The 15,275-nt window shown below is 36.8% G+C and overlaps 1 protein-coding gene and 1 pseudogene across 1 annotated transcript in view; one reads left to right on the forward strand and one right to left on the reverse strand.

Annotated features, from left to right (window-relative positions):
* LRP1B (LDL receptor related protein 1B) overlaps positions 1-2,013 on the reverse strand; it is a 1,793,119-nt gene extending 1,791,106 nt beyond the window's left edge. Inside the window, exon 1 of the mRNA XM_070360639.1 lies at positions 1,845-2,013. Within this exon, the coding sequence (XP_070216740.1) occupies positions 1,845-2,013 (169 nt within the window). The remainder of the gene's footprint in view (positions 1-1,844) is intronic.
* A 10,786-nt stretch (positions 2,014-12,799) lies between these two features.
* On the forward strand, positions 12,800-14,077 carry LOC138990211 (HIG1 domain family member 1A, mitochondrial pseudogene; annotated as a pseudogene).
* Positions 14,078-15,275: the final 1,198 nt, after the last annotated feature.

The following is a 15,275-nucleotide window of genomic DNA, read 5'->3' on the forward strand; positions in this document are numbered from 1 at the left end:
TTTCCTTGCATCTAATGAGGAGAGAACTCCTCTATGGCACTTCAATAAGGGAAGCCTAAGACTGAAACAGAGTTAAGTCCCACTTCTTATATAGAAGAAATATAGTCCAACTATTTATATTTTTCATGGCCAGAGTATTTTGATATTGTTGTCTTTCACATAATTATACCATCCACATTCATATGCATGATTTTGAGATTTCTCTCATTTTCCATTTTAAAAAACTTTGTGAAGGTGTAATTCACATACCATACAATTCACCCATTTAATACACATAGTTCAATGTATTTAAATATATTAACAAGAGTTGTGTAACTATCACTGGAATCTAATTTTAGAACATTTTCATCACCTCCAAAGAGACTCCAACTCATTAGAAGACACTCCTCAATCCCCTCCAACTCACTGGCCACTGGCAACTTAGCTACTTTCTGTCTCTAGAGATTTGCCTATTGGGATATTTTACATGAATGGAATCATATCATATGTGATATTTTGTGACTGGCTTGTTTTCCCTCACATGATGTTTTCAAGATTTATCCATGTAGCATGTATAAGTATTTCAATTTTTTATTGTTAAATAATATTCCTTACTATGGAGTTACCACATTTTATTTATCCACTATTTTCTTCTTATTATACTTTTTCCTTTTATCATGCCTGGAGCATTATCTATGCTATAGGAGTCAAGAAAATGTTTTCAGAATTAAACTGATGAAATTGATATAAAATTAGAAATACAGTAAACAACTGCAACTCCTTCCAACCAAAAAACTGATCTATTCAAATTGAAAAAAGGCAATTAATGTAGATATTCAAGAACTCATATGTTGAGAAACTTTAAAAGCACCAGGAAACATGGAAACAGTGAGTAAGCATTGTTTCTGCCTTCATCAAAACATTGTTTCCATCTAAAGAACTTATAAACAAGTAGATAATAGTGGAGAATGGTAACCATAATTGTTATCTCTATAATATCAAGCAATAACAATGAAGGATTTTCTTTTTTCATGTTGACTTCACAGAACTATGTAGTTGTTTGAGAATGATACTGATAAGCTGATATGCCTGTTTGCCTGGGTGGTAAAGACTGATACTAGTAATGCCAGATTTATTAATGCAAAAATCTAGCAGACTCTCCATACTCCTCATGATAGAGGATATTAAAAAGAAAGTGTAGAAGACTTAGCTGTGGGTCCTGTTATTACTTACAATTTTTATTTAATGGCATTTTTCTCATGACAAAACCCTTAATGGACTCTGAGTTACATGCAGAGGTACAATTAGAATTAAGACTCTTGTATTAAGAGTTCTGAATTTGATATTATAAAATCAAAGATATTCACCACATGAATGGACAAATGTAGTTTTTATCTTTCAAGTTCAAAAGAAAATATGTTCAATAATTTGTGTAGCACTCTAGACACTAATAGAAATAATATGGGAGCTAAAGCTTGATTAGTTCATTATTCTTTGTATGTGTTCCTCTGCCTCAAAATGTGTGAGATAAATTAGTGGAGAGGATTTTATTCCCTTTTAGTGCTGTGTTTTAATGGATTTTTTTCTCTTCAAGTATAATTTTCCTAGGAGTAACACAATCACATTGAAAGAATTAACCTTGTATTTTCTTCCCTTCATGAGTTAATTCACACAACAAAACCACATTTAATGCTCTCATTCACATAGTCATTTTAAAGGAAATACAAACAAAAGTTTTTTTAAGTTTTCAGGCTATTTGGAAAATAAAAAAGAATAAGGTGAAATAGCAGTCATCCATGAAAACAACTGACATTTAGTTTCACATGTAAGGTAAATCTGAATGGCAAGAGAACCTTTCTACTCACAGGTATCTAAAGATTCGTCTGAATCATCAGGGCAGTCAGGGTCTCCATCACACAGCCAGCTCTGGGAGACACAAGTCACGTGATCGTGGCAAAGAAATTCACCAGGATCACAGGACTGCTGATCTGAAAATGAAAGTGTTTCAAAATAAAATATGAATGATCTGAACATGAATACGAGAACAGTACAAAGATGAAATGTGAGAAAGCAATGCATAAAAGGTACATGAATGGGATCCACACTTTCTATTCAGCTGCAAAGCTAGACCAATTATTTTTCTTAATTTAACCCACTCAGCTCAAGCACTCAAATTCGAAAGACGGAATTTTTTGGAGTCTCACACAACCTATCCTAAAAATAGTTAAGAATTCTGTTTGTTTTGGGGGCTACAAATCTTTCTCATGTCAGTTAAGGTATATATATATTCCAGCAAGAAGGTTAATAGAAGATGTTGATCCAAAGCAGAAGTTCTTAAGCAGAATCTTTTAGTTTCCTACTCTGGCCCAAGAAAAGGAAGAATCAGCCAAAAAAGTGAAACCTTGTACATAAATACCATCTCTTAGTATTCAGTTCTTAACCGTTCACCCCGATGCTGGAACTTCATGCCTCTCTATCTATTAGATACCCCATATCATCTTATTTTCTCTTCTCTTTTTCACTGAAACTTCCCAACTGAAAGCTTCTGCTTCTCGACAATGAGAGTGATAGAACATTCCATAAAGCTTTGCTCTAATTCAGGTTTTTACATTTGTTTGCATTCAAAATTCCATTATTTTCCTTCCATTGTTTCAGAATATTTAGGATCTGTTGCCTTTCATCAAGTCCTAATAAATTCATCAGATGCTGCTTTTTGCAATAGTCTTATTAGTGTCCTATAAGTTTATTCAATAAAATATTTCCTTTTTAAAATAATTTTAAAATATGTCTGATATAAAAATGTTTTTATAATTGATGACCTCTGAGTATAAAGGAGTGTTAGGATTGTTAGACATTTGATATCACTTATTCTTTATTATGTATATATATATATATATATATATAGATGAGTATATATGTTTATATATATATAATATATACAAATGAGTCAAGATAAAAGAAATTCATCAGTAAATATGTCTTTTGATATACATCAAATACATATTCTAGGTGATATGAAAGCATTACACCATAGCTTAATTGACCTTTTCCCACTAACAATATGCAAAACGATGGCACATTTTCCACTTAGTGGTTTGATAAAATATAGTATGTCTTTCCCTTCTCTCCCTCAGCCTCTTCTTCCAACCTCAAAGTAACTTAAAACAAGAATACTTTACAGTTCATAGGAAGACTTCCATGGGGGCTCAGATAGTAAAGCATCTGCCTACAATGCAGAAGACTTGGGTTCAATACCTGGGTCAGGAAGATCCTCTGGAGAAGGAAATGCCTACCTACTTCAGTACTCTTGCCCGGAAAATCCCATGGACAAAGGAACATGATAGGCTACAGTCCATGGGGTCACACAGTCAGACACAACTAAGTGACTTCACTTCACTTACAGTTCACACATATCCACAAAACATACATCCATAATTAACTTTTCCTACTCTACACCATGATATTTTCTCAAAGTTCATACATTTTTACCTTATTACATTTTCAATAAATTCACTATCAGTTCCATACTCATTACCACTGCTATCATAATCGTTGTTTTTTTCTAACATCAGGCTGCTTCTGTATATTGTGAATTTGGCCTTAGAGCTGGTGCTATCGAATCAAAGATGTGGAAGTCTCAGTCTTTGTCTTGAAAAATTCACCAGCCTACTTGTACCAACAGAATCAAAAGGAAAAAAAAAGTACACCGTATACAAAAAGGTGCCAAATAAATGATGTAGAAAATAACTGCTAAAAGGAGAGCTCACAAGTAGAGACAGATGGAGATGAAGAAAATTTGGGGGATGTACTAAAGTATTATTTTAAAGGTAGGTAGGATATGGCTAAATGAAGAATAAACATAAGACATTCCAGACAAGAGGTAGGATAAAAAAAAGCTAATGCACTAATTACTAAATTGCATTTGAGACAAATATTTTATATTGTAATTGAAATGACATTCACGTTATAAGATCTAGGTTTTTCTCCACCAAACATTATGTGTGATATTTATAAGTATGTTCCAATGCTAGAGGAAGGGGACTTAAACTTTGCTTTTAGGCAGTCATGTACATGTAGTTAATGCAAAGAGACAGAGACTATATAATTTATTATCAAACTGGGAGAGATCTTAGAGTGAAGGAAGACATTAATAACTACCCTGGGGCAACAAGTATAAACCAAATCTCAACCAGAAAAATCAGAATGACTATTGATTATAACTATAGCTATTCTGCATTTGGTGACTTTTGAGATGCTAGGTTGTCCCATCCTTATTCCTCCCAAACTATAATTGCTATAAGGAAAGGGAGAAAAAATGGTGCCTTGCTAAGTGCCATTATATAGTGCCATAAGTAAATGATCAATAAGAATTTGAAGTATAAAGAAATGAAAAGGGCCATACAGAACAATTTATGGGTGCTGAAAAATAATGTCTCAAAAACATAGGTCATATTTAGTAATGAAGGACTTTAAGTACTGTAGGAAGCATTCTGTAGATAATCTGAGGTTATGGAAAAGTACTTAAGAAAGGGTATTCTTAAGGTCATCTGTTAAGAGAGTATTGCCATTGTCTAGAAACAAGTTCAAGATGACAGGTAAAGCAGTGGGGACAAAAATGGAAACTCTGTTCTAAATGATGTAATGTAAGAGTTAGGAGTTGCTGACTAAATGGTTGAAAGGCTCAAATATGCCTCCAAGTAAATAGCCTCAGAAATTGATTAAATGGTGTCTCAAAACAAAGATAGGATATAGAGATGGGAAACAAAGAAAAGATATTGTGTATGTGAATGTAGATTTGCATACGAGCCTGGTCATGGGGACAGTGGAATAATAATAGTAAAGAGTAATCAGTATTTTTATAGTGCTCTGCAGCTCAAAAAGCAGTTCCATCCCTGGCATTTTTATTTCTTCATTCATTTATGTATTCAACATATATCACTGGGCTTCTACTATGTTCTAGGAATTGAGGATACGATAGTAAGTAAAACAAAGCAGAATTCCTTGCCAACATGGAGTTTATGTTACAGTAGAGGATAGAAACAGAAATAAGTAAGTTAATGGTAAAATGTATTAGAAGATAAACTCTATGGGAAAAAAGTAAAACAGGAATGGGGATTTGTGTTAGAGACTGTGAAGACTGATATAGAACCTTGATATAGAAGACTGATATAGAATCAGGTAGTCAGAATATGTCACAGAGAATGTAAAGGCTTATGGACGACCCAGAGGATGGTATGGGGAGGGAGGAGGGAGGAGGGTTCAGGATGGGGAACACATGTATATCTGTGGCGGATTCATTTTGATATTTGGCAAAACTAATACAATTATGTAAAGTTTAAAAATAAAATAAAATAAAAAAAAAGATCAGAGTGACATACACTTGAATAAAAGCCCATGTGTCAAGAACCTGTGGCAGTATTTCATTGTATATATATGTAGCACATCGTCTTTATCCATTCCTCCATCAATGGACATTTAGGTTGCTTCTATGTCCCAGTACTGCTGTGAACATAGGAATGCATGTATTTTCTTGAATTATCTTTTGTCTGAATATATGCCCAGGAGTGGACTGCTGGATCATATGTAGCTCTATTTTTAGTTTTCTTTAAGGAACCTCCTTACTGTTCTCCACTGTGACTGCATCAATTTACATTCCCATCAACAATGTAGTGGGGGGGTTCCCTTTTCTCCACTCTTGTCTCCAATATGTATATAATGGAATATTGCCTGCGTGCATGCTCACTCACTCAGTCAGGTCTGATTCTGTAACCCTATGGACTGTAACCCTTTAGGTTCCTCTGTCTATGGGACTCTGCAGGCAAGAATTTTGGAGTGGGTTACCATTTCCTCCACCAGGAGACCTTCCTGAACCAGGGGCTGTACCCATATCTCCTGCATCTCCTGCATTGGCAGGCAGATTGTTTCCCATTGAGCCACCTGGGAAACCCTCAAATGGGATATTACTCAGGCATAACAAAGAATGAAATAACATCATTTTTAGAAACAGGGATGGACCTAGAGATGATTACACTAAGCAAAGTAAGTAAGACCAGGAAAGACAAATATATGATATTGCTTACATGTCAAATCTAAAAAAAAAAAAAAGGTATATATAAACAGACTTATTTACAAAACAGAAATAGAGTTGTAGAGGTAGAAAATAAACTTAAGGTTACAGTCAGGGAAAAGTGTGGTGAGAGGGATAAATTGGGAGATTGGGTTTGGCATATTCTCACTCAGTTCAGTTCAGTTCAGTTCAGTCGCTCAGTCGTGTCCGACTCTTTGTGACCCCATGAATCGCAGCACACCAGGCCTCCCTGTCCATCACCAACTCCCGGAGTTCACTCAGACTCACATCCATCGAGTCAGTGATGCCATCCAGCCATCTCATCTTCTGGCGTCCCCTTCTCCTCCTGCCCCCAATCCCTCCCAGCATCAGAGTCTTTTCCAATGAGTCAACTCCTCGCACGAGGTGGCCAAAGCACTGGAGTTTCAGCTTCAGCATTATACCCTCCAAAGAAATCCCAGGGCTGATCTCCTTCAGAATGGACTGGTTGGATAGATAACTAATAAAGACCTAGTGTATAGCACAAAGAACTCAGTATTCTGTAATGACCTATATGGGAAAATAATATAAAAGAGTGGATATATGTTTATGCATAACTGATTCACTATGCTGTATACCTGAAACTAACACAACACTGTAAATCAACTATACTCCAAGAAAAATCAATTTGATAAAAGAACTTGTGGCAAGAGAGAACCCAGCTAATTTAAAGAACAATAAGAAACTCTGAGTGGCTGGAGAAAAATCAAAAAGCAGAAGAATTGAGGTCAGGGAATCAATAAATATGGGGTTGAGGGTGGCAGGTGAAGGCTTTGCGTTTTACAAAAAAAATAAGATGGGAAACCACTGGAATATTCTGAGTAGAGAGACACAGTCTAAGTGACTTTCTTTCTAAAGGATCACTCTGGCTACTGTGTTGAAATAGAATACAGTGAAGTGAAGGTAGAAGCAGAGAGGTCAACTAGGATATTATTGCAATAATGTGGGTGAAAGGGGATAGCTGTGTGGATAAATGTGTTGGTGAAATGGAGTTTCAAGATGATTTGATGAGGAAACTGAAGTTGAATGTCTTTTCACCATCTTGTTAAATGTCAGGATCTTAAATTCAGATCTCTGACCCCAAACGTATAACTTTTCAACTTTTTTTTTTTGTATTATACTGACTGTGAGGTGCTTGGGAGACATCCAAGAATAAATATGCAATAGGCAGTGACAACTCGAAGTCTGAAATTCAAGAGAAAGTTCAAAACTGAAGATACAGAAAAGAACTGGAGCTGTATGAAAACACTGAAAAGCGTAAGAATAGATTTAGATGAAATTAAAGACAGGTGCGGGAAGAGAGAAAGACAGACAGGAAGAGAAAGTCAACAAAGTAAGAGTAGGTCAGGGACTTCCCAGGTGGTCCAGTGGCTAAGACTCCAAGTTCCCAATGTAGGGCGGTGAGGTTCCATCACTGACCAGGAACTAGATCCCACATGTAGCAACTAAGAGTCTGCTGTGCTGTGCCAAATCATTCAATCCTGTCCAACTCTTTGTGACTCCATGGACTGCAGCCCACATGCCATAGCTAAGACCTTGCGCAGGCAAGTAAATAAATAAATGATATTTTAAAAAAAAGAGCAGGTCAGGCAAGGAGATAGAAAGTTTAGCCAGAGATACAAGAGACGGACAAGGGGGAAAGGGATGCATTAAAATCATGGAAAATTTTAAGAATGGATTAACAAAGGGGTTTACCAATGACCAAGCACAAGTAGGATAAATTATAAGATGGAGCATACTTGAAGGTCAAGGGATACATGTCACTGAAGGGAGAGAGACTGCAGGTTCCAAAATGATAGGAAAGTGCAGCAGCTCCTAAGAACTCAAAGGACTTTGATGCAAACCTAACCAACAGTGGGAGCATCTGCTCTGAGAAAGAAAGGACAGAAAAATGAGAGAGATAAAGCATTAGCTGGTAGAGAAGAAGGTTAAGGTATTCCTACCTGGTTGTGTTTTCTCAAAAAACTGAAAAGCAGGATTCACTTTTGGAATTTAAAGAAAGTAGAATTGGAAAGAGTGGTAAAGATTCAGAATGCATAGAAAAATGAAAAGTGAGTCAACTAGAAATCTGTGAAAGGATGTCTTTCTAACAGCAATGGGAATCCAATTAAATTGGAAAGTATATATTTGACAGTTAATTTGTTTTGTATGAGTGTCCAAATGTTCACCTGCATTGAGCCATAGATACAAATAATTTCTTGGGAAAATGCCATAAGAAAGACCCTAGGGAAAATACGTAAACCACTCTTCCTCAATACATATGCAGACGTACTGATAGAGAAGAAAGAAGAAAGTGAAGTCCTCAGTCATGTCTGACTCTTTGAGACCCTATGGACTGTAGATTTTCCAGGCAAGAATACTGGAGTGGGTTGCCATTTCCTTCTCCCTGACCCAGGAATTGAACCTGGGTCTCCTGCATTGCAGGCAAACTCTACTGTCTGAGCCACCAGAAAAGCCCCAGATGTACTGACACATAGACACATATACAAAATCATCATGATGCAAACTTTTTTTTTTTTTTAAGTATGATATACTTATGGGAGTTTACCTAATGAGCCTACGTTATCAGCTTGCTCAGCAAGCTCCAACCTTTAAAGGGAGTTTGCATTGTTGCAATTTTGAGGACAGTTTTATATTATCCCTCTAGGAAACAGCAGTTAAGAATAACTTGTTACAACCCACCTATTTATTCTTCTACTACATATTCCATTTCAAGGTCAGTTTTTAAAGCATTGATTATTGGATTCAAATAAATGAATTTCTACCATTTTAAGGTACTTATTTTAAAATACATACACTGGATTGATTTCTTTGAATCAGAAGCTAAATATGTTATGTCTATGTGCATTTTCCATTTATCCTTTTTAATGCTTCATGTTACACTTCTGAGATAGCCAAACTAATCTTATTTTACATGTCTTCCTATTGTATGAAATGTAATATTATACACTGTAATTAAAACAAGAAGCTTATGAGAATGTGCAGGCAGTTTTGCTAGCATTCATAAGGAAGAAGATCAAAGCTAATACTGCGATTCTTCATAATAATAGACTCTTGCAGTCAAAAGACATGAAAAGATTAGGACAACCATAGCCTATGGAGTTTACTGAGTTTGGATTCATCCTGGCATGAGGAAATCTTGGTGTAATAATCCTGTTACACTTATATTAATACATCTAATTACTTGTCTTAATAAACATGTATACTAATACTTTTGGAGTTTGGATGTCAATGGCCTTAGCTAAAAGATTTTATATACATGAGTTGGCCTATATTAGTTAATTTATATTTTCTCATTTTACAATAATGAGAAATTGCTACTCAGAAACCATACAGGTCAAATACTAAAACTGATATCTGTCAATAGGGGTCAATTGTGTAGTCTCTACTAAGTCCTTGAGTATTTTATTATAATTAAGTTATAATACTGTCATTGAATTTCCCTTAAAAGTTGATTTGCTACTTCAATACTAATCAGAATGTTAACTTACCAACAAATTGTGTCCTGAGTACATGATAGGGCATCATATGGGAACATTTGAAGGACATATACATGATGAGCTATGGTAGCTAATTACAACTTAAATGTAAAGGAGGGATAATACCCACTCAACAGCCAAATTACTGAGAAGTCTGATACTAAACCTAGTTAAGTTAAGGAAGAAACAGATACAGCCTCTTGAACAAATTGAGTATGAGGAAAATGCTCTGAGTTAGGTTTTCAAACTTAGTTAACATGAAAAATATTTACTTATTATATCTATATGTGTGTGTGTGTGTGCTCCATTGTGTCCAACTCTTTGCAACTCCATGGACTGTAGCCTACCACACTCCTCTGTCCATGGGATTTCCCAGGCAAGAATATTGGAGTACTATATCTTATATCTATATCTCATCGCTAACTTAAACATAATTATTAAAAGAAAATATGGTTATATATTGTTCATGTAATAGGTAATGAATTCATTATCAGAAAAGAATTCTTATAGAGACCTACATAATACATTGCCTGTTCAACTTCAAAGTTTGATAAAGCTCATGTAAAATTAGCTATCAGGAATCAGGAAACACCATGATTCTTTTTCCTTTATATTTATCTACTCCAGAAAAATATGCAAATGTAAATGAAGAATATCATCAGAATCCATTTATTTTTCATAAGATATTGAAAAGACTTCTTCTCCAATGTTTTTTCCTACCATCCTTTCACCATTCAGCATATACTTTAAGCTCTCCATACTGTTCTATTCACTTTCCTTAGATACATCATTGTATGTATTTTTGTATTTACTTTATCTGCTTATTTATTTGATTGGAATGGCTTTTCTCTGTAACAAAACTAGTACTGCTGACAAAGGTCCATCTAGTCAAAGCTATGGTTTTTCTAGCTGTCATGTATGGATTTGAGAGTTGGACCATAAAGAAGGCTGAGCTCTGAAGAATTGATGCTTTTGAACTGTTATGCTGGAGAAAACTCTTGAGAGTCCTTTGGACAGCAAAGAGATCAAACTAGTCAATCCTAAAGGAAATCAACCCTGAATATTCATGGAAGGACTGATACTGAAGCTGAAGCTCCAATACTTTGGCCATTTGATGTGAACAGCTGACTTATTGGAAAAGACCCTGATGGGGGGAAAGATTAAGGGTAGGAGGAGAAGGGGGTGAGATGGTTGGATGGCATCATTGACTCAATGTACATGAGTCTGAGCAAACTCCAGAGATAGTGAAAGGACAGGGAAGCCAGGCACGCTGCAGTCTATGGGGTTGCAAAGAGTAGGACGCAACTGAGTGACTGAACAACAACAACAATTGCTCTAGAGTCCAAAGACATTTTACCTCCTTTAATTGAAACTTTCACAACAAACTTTTTCTTCCTTCATCACTGATTCCATAATGCTCCACTCAAACCTCCCAAAAGATCTTATGGTATTTCAAATTAGTACAGTAGTTACCGGGTGCTGAGCTTCTGGACGGCAGAAGGCTCTGTCTTAGACTTCACATTTGATATAACAAGGAGTTTTCAATGGAAAAAAGTCAATTTTTCTATAAAGAATTATACATTACTTTTGGAAAGAGAGGGGAAATAGAAAAACCAAAGCAATACTGGTGTTTTTTGTTTTATTACCAGAATGATAAATAGCTTTATTTAGTTAATCACCAAAATAAAGCTAAGCTTTCCCATGCTTAAAATAAAATACTCTGAATAGCAAAGATTATACTATATAAAACTAAAGCATCCATGAAAACTAAAACTCAAATTTGAGAGAGATTCAATGTTATCCTCCAGAGTCTCTTAGAGACTATACTGAAAATTACACTTTTACAATAGCTGGCTATACAAATGTAACTTAGCCAAATGCGTTAACAATAGTTTTTTTAAATGATAATTCCTTTAGGAATATAATTATTGTAAGTGTAAGACAAAGTGAAACAGCACTTTAAGTCCTTGCTTGAAAAGAATACAAAAATAATTTGGATTATGCACACTTAGAGAGGAAGGGAAGGTAGATCCCAAAGGGTCAAAATTTGTAGTTTCATTTTGGCAAGGAAATATATCTCCTTCACGAAATTTGTGGTTGATTGAAATATAAACCCTACTATATGTGGAAAATTCTGAAAGAGATGGGAATACCAGACCACCTGACCTGCCTCTTGAGAAACCTATATGCAGGTCAGGAAGCGACAGTTAGAACTGGACATGGAACAACAGACTGGTTCCAAATAGGAAAAGGAGTACGTCAAGGCTGTATATTGTCACCCTGCTTGTTTAACTTCTATGCAGAGTACATCATGAGAAACGCTGGGCTGGAGGAAGCACAAGCTGGAATCAAGACTGCCAAGAGAAATATCAATAACCTCAGATATGCAGATGATACCATCCTTATGGCAGAAAGTGAAGAGGAACTAAAAAGCCTCTTGATGAAAGTGCAAGAGGAGAGTGAAAAAGTTGGCTTACAGCTCAACATTCAGAAAATGAAGATCATGGCATGCGGTCCCATCATTTCATGGGAAATAGATGGGGAAACAGTGTCAGACTTTATTTTTCTGGGCTCCAAAATCACTGCAGATGGTGACTGCAGCCATGAAATTAAAAGATGCTTACTCCTTGGAAGGAAAGTTATGACCAACCTACATAGCATATTCAAAAGCAGAGACATTACTTTGCCAACAAAAGTCCGTCTAGTCAAGGCTCTCGTTTTTCCAGCGGTCATGTATGTATGTGAGAGTTGGACTGTGAAGAAAGCTGAGCACCGAAGAACTGATGCTTTTGAACTGTGGTGTTGGAGAAGACTCTCGAGAGTCCCTTGGACTGCAAGGAGATCCTACCAGTCCATCCTAAAGGAGATCAGCCCTGGGTGATCTTTGGAAGGACTGATGCTAAAGCTAAAACTCCAATACTTTGGCCACCTCATGTGAAGAGTTGACTCATTGGAAAAGACTATGATGCTGGGAGGGATTGGGGGCAGGAGGAAAAGGGGACAACAGAGGATGAGATGGCTGGATGGCATCACCAACTCGATGGACATGAGTTTGGGTGAACTCCGGGAGTTGGTGATGGACAGGGAGGCTGGCGTGCTGCAGTTCATGGGATCGCAAAGAGTTGGACACAGCTAAGTGACTGAACGGAACTGAACTGATACACAATAAAATTATAATTCATTGTTTCATTTATCGATGCTAAGTCCATCCTTAAAAATCTGCCCAGGAGGAGAAGCCGGCTGGACGGCGCGTGCGGGAGTGGGGTCAGAATACGGTAGGAACCTGAAACGTCTTGAAGTTGTCTGAAGAGTCTTCAATCACTATGTCAAGCGACACAGATATTTCTCTTTCTTCATATGATGAAGATCAGGGATCTAAACTTATCCGAAAAGCTAGAGAGGCACCATTTGTCCCCATTGGAATGGCAGGTTTGCAGCAATTGTTGCATATGGATTATATAGATTGAAGAGCAGAGGACATACTAAAATGTCTGTTCACCTGATCCACATGCGTGTGGCAGCCCAAGGCTTTGTTGTGGGAGCAATGACTCTTGGTATGGGCTATTCCCTGTATCAAGAATTCTGGGGGAAACCTAAACCTTAGAAGAGGAGATGCTGTCTTGGTCGTCTTGGTGGTGCTTGCTTTAGTTAGACATCTCATATTGAGGTTATATGTTTATGCTGAAAATAAATTGTTTGGGTCAGACAAGAACATGGTAATTTGAAAATTGGCCTCCTTTCTTGCAGGCTTGATTTGCCTGGTGACCAAGTTACTGGTGACTAGTTCACTAGCTAGGTCATTCAGGGGAGTCAGACCAGCACAAAAGAAACATGTCACTTTTAAATACACTTGATAGTGGTACCTGTCCACCTTCTTAAACTCTTCTGTTGAAATTAGTTCTAAAGAAGACAACATGCCAATCCTGAAAATGCTCCCAGTTGCTGCAGAATACCATATGCTTTTGATGTAATGTAGGAATCCTATTTACCCCAGTTAATGTAACTTTCTGACGGCCTTGTGGACTGAGTACTGTTTTAAGGGCTGGTTGGCTCTTGAGGAACCCTTTCAGAACAGTGCATGGAATACAACATTATAAACCTCCCTGCAAGTCTGTGTGTGTTTTTAAACCAAAACTAAAAAGCTGGTAACAGAGCCACTTTGAAGTAGTATTTATTTTAGAATCATAAACATGAGAGTAACTTAACTTGTGGATCCCTTTTAGCTCTTTAGTAATTGCAGAATTATATTTTGCTGCTGTTATATTAGAATAATTTTAAATTATTTTGAAACATGTATTTTAAGTGCTAATGCAAAGGTAAATGAAAAACACTTTTTAAATGTGTGCAGTATGTTTATTTTCTCCAAAAGTATCATCAACTAAATAAAATCCCTACAATGCAAGTCATTGATGAGCAAGCTGGTTTGGTCAGACATTATACAAACTTTGGTATATCACAGAATGCTTTGTTGTACTTGTGAATTCTCGTCTAACCTGAATTTACATTCCATGGTGATAACATGGTAAATGTAGTATTATTAAAGTAAATGAACACATCAAAAAAAAAAAAAAATCTGCCCAGGCCTGTATCAGAGAGTCAGATAGTAATGAAGAGTATCCATATTTCAACAATGATAACATGGTTTTTAACTAATAACTTTCATTGTTTGTTGGGTCATTACTGATAATTTAATTTCTTTTTCTAAATACATATTTCCTCACACACATCATGTATGTAAGAATATCATGTTCTTATATAAATGTATCATTTTTCACACAGCCCAACTTGGAGCTCTGTTATCCCTGAAGATAAAACTCTTTAAGAGAGACTAATCAAATTCTTGAATAACAGCCCAGTGGTAGACTGAATAAAGATACCCCAAACATGTTCACATCCTAATTTCTAGAACCTCTTAATGTGTCACCTTACTTTGTAAGGTGACAATGCAAGGTGACATGTGACAGATGTGATTAAGGAATCTTGAGGTGGGGAGACTATCCTGAATTATCCAGGTGAACTCAATGTAACAACAAGAGTACTTATAAGGGTCAAGTCAGGAGAGGATGGGACCACAGAAGCAGATGCTGGAGGGACCTGTGTGTGTTTGCATGCTAAGACACCTCAGTCGTGTCCGACTCTTTGCTACCCTGTGGACTGTAGCCCGCCAAGCTCCTCTGTCCATAGGATTCCCCAGGCAAGAAATAATACTGGAATGGGCTGCCATGCCCTGAGGAAGCAGTTATGAGCCAAGGAATATGGGCAGCGCTACAATCTGGAAAAAGCAAGGAAGTGTATTCTCACCTAAAGCTTCCAAAATGACTCAGTCCTGTGGACACTATTGAGAGCTTTGACTTCAAGAACTGTAAGATAATAAACTTGTGTTGTTGTAAAGCCATTAAGTTTTGTGGCAATCTGTTACAACAGCAATAGGAAACTAGTATCAGACCCCAGTTCACCTCATGGTCCAGATATTAGTTATGTTGCTGCTGCTACCGCTAAGTCGCTTCAGTCGTGTCTGACTCTGTGCGACCCCAGAGACGGCAGCCCACCAGGCTCCCCCATCCCTGGGATTCTCCAGGCAAGAACACTGGAGTGGGTTGCCATTTCCTTCTCTAATGCATGAAAGTGAAAAGTGAAAGTGAAGTCGCTCAGTCACGTCTGACTCCCAGCGGCCATGGACTTCAGCCTACCAGGCTCCTCCATCCATGGGA

This window comes from Bos mutus, chromosome 2, assembly GCF_027580195.1.
Source record: "Bos mutus isolate GX-2022 chromosome 2, NWIPB_WYAK_1.1, whole genome shotgun sequence".
Classification (NCBI taxonomy): domain Eukaryota; kingdom Metazoa; phylum Chordata; class Mammalia; order Artiodactyla; family Bovidae; genus Bos; species Bos mutus.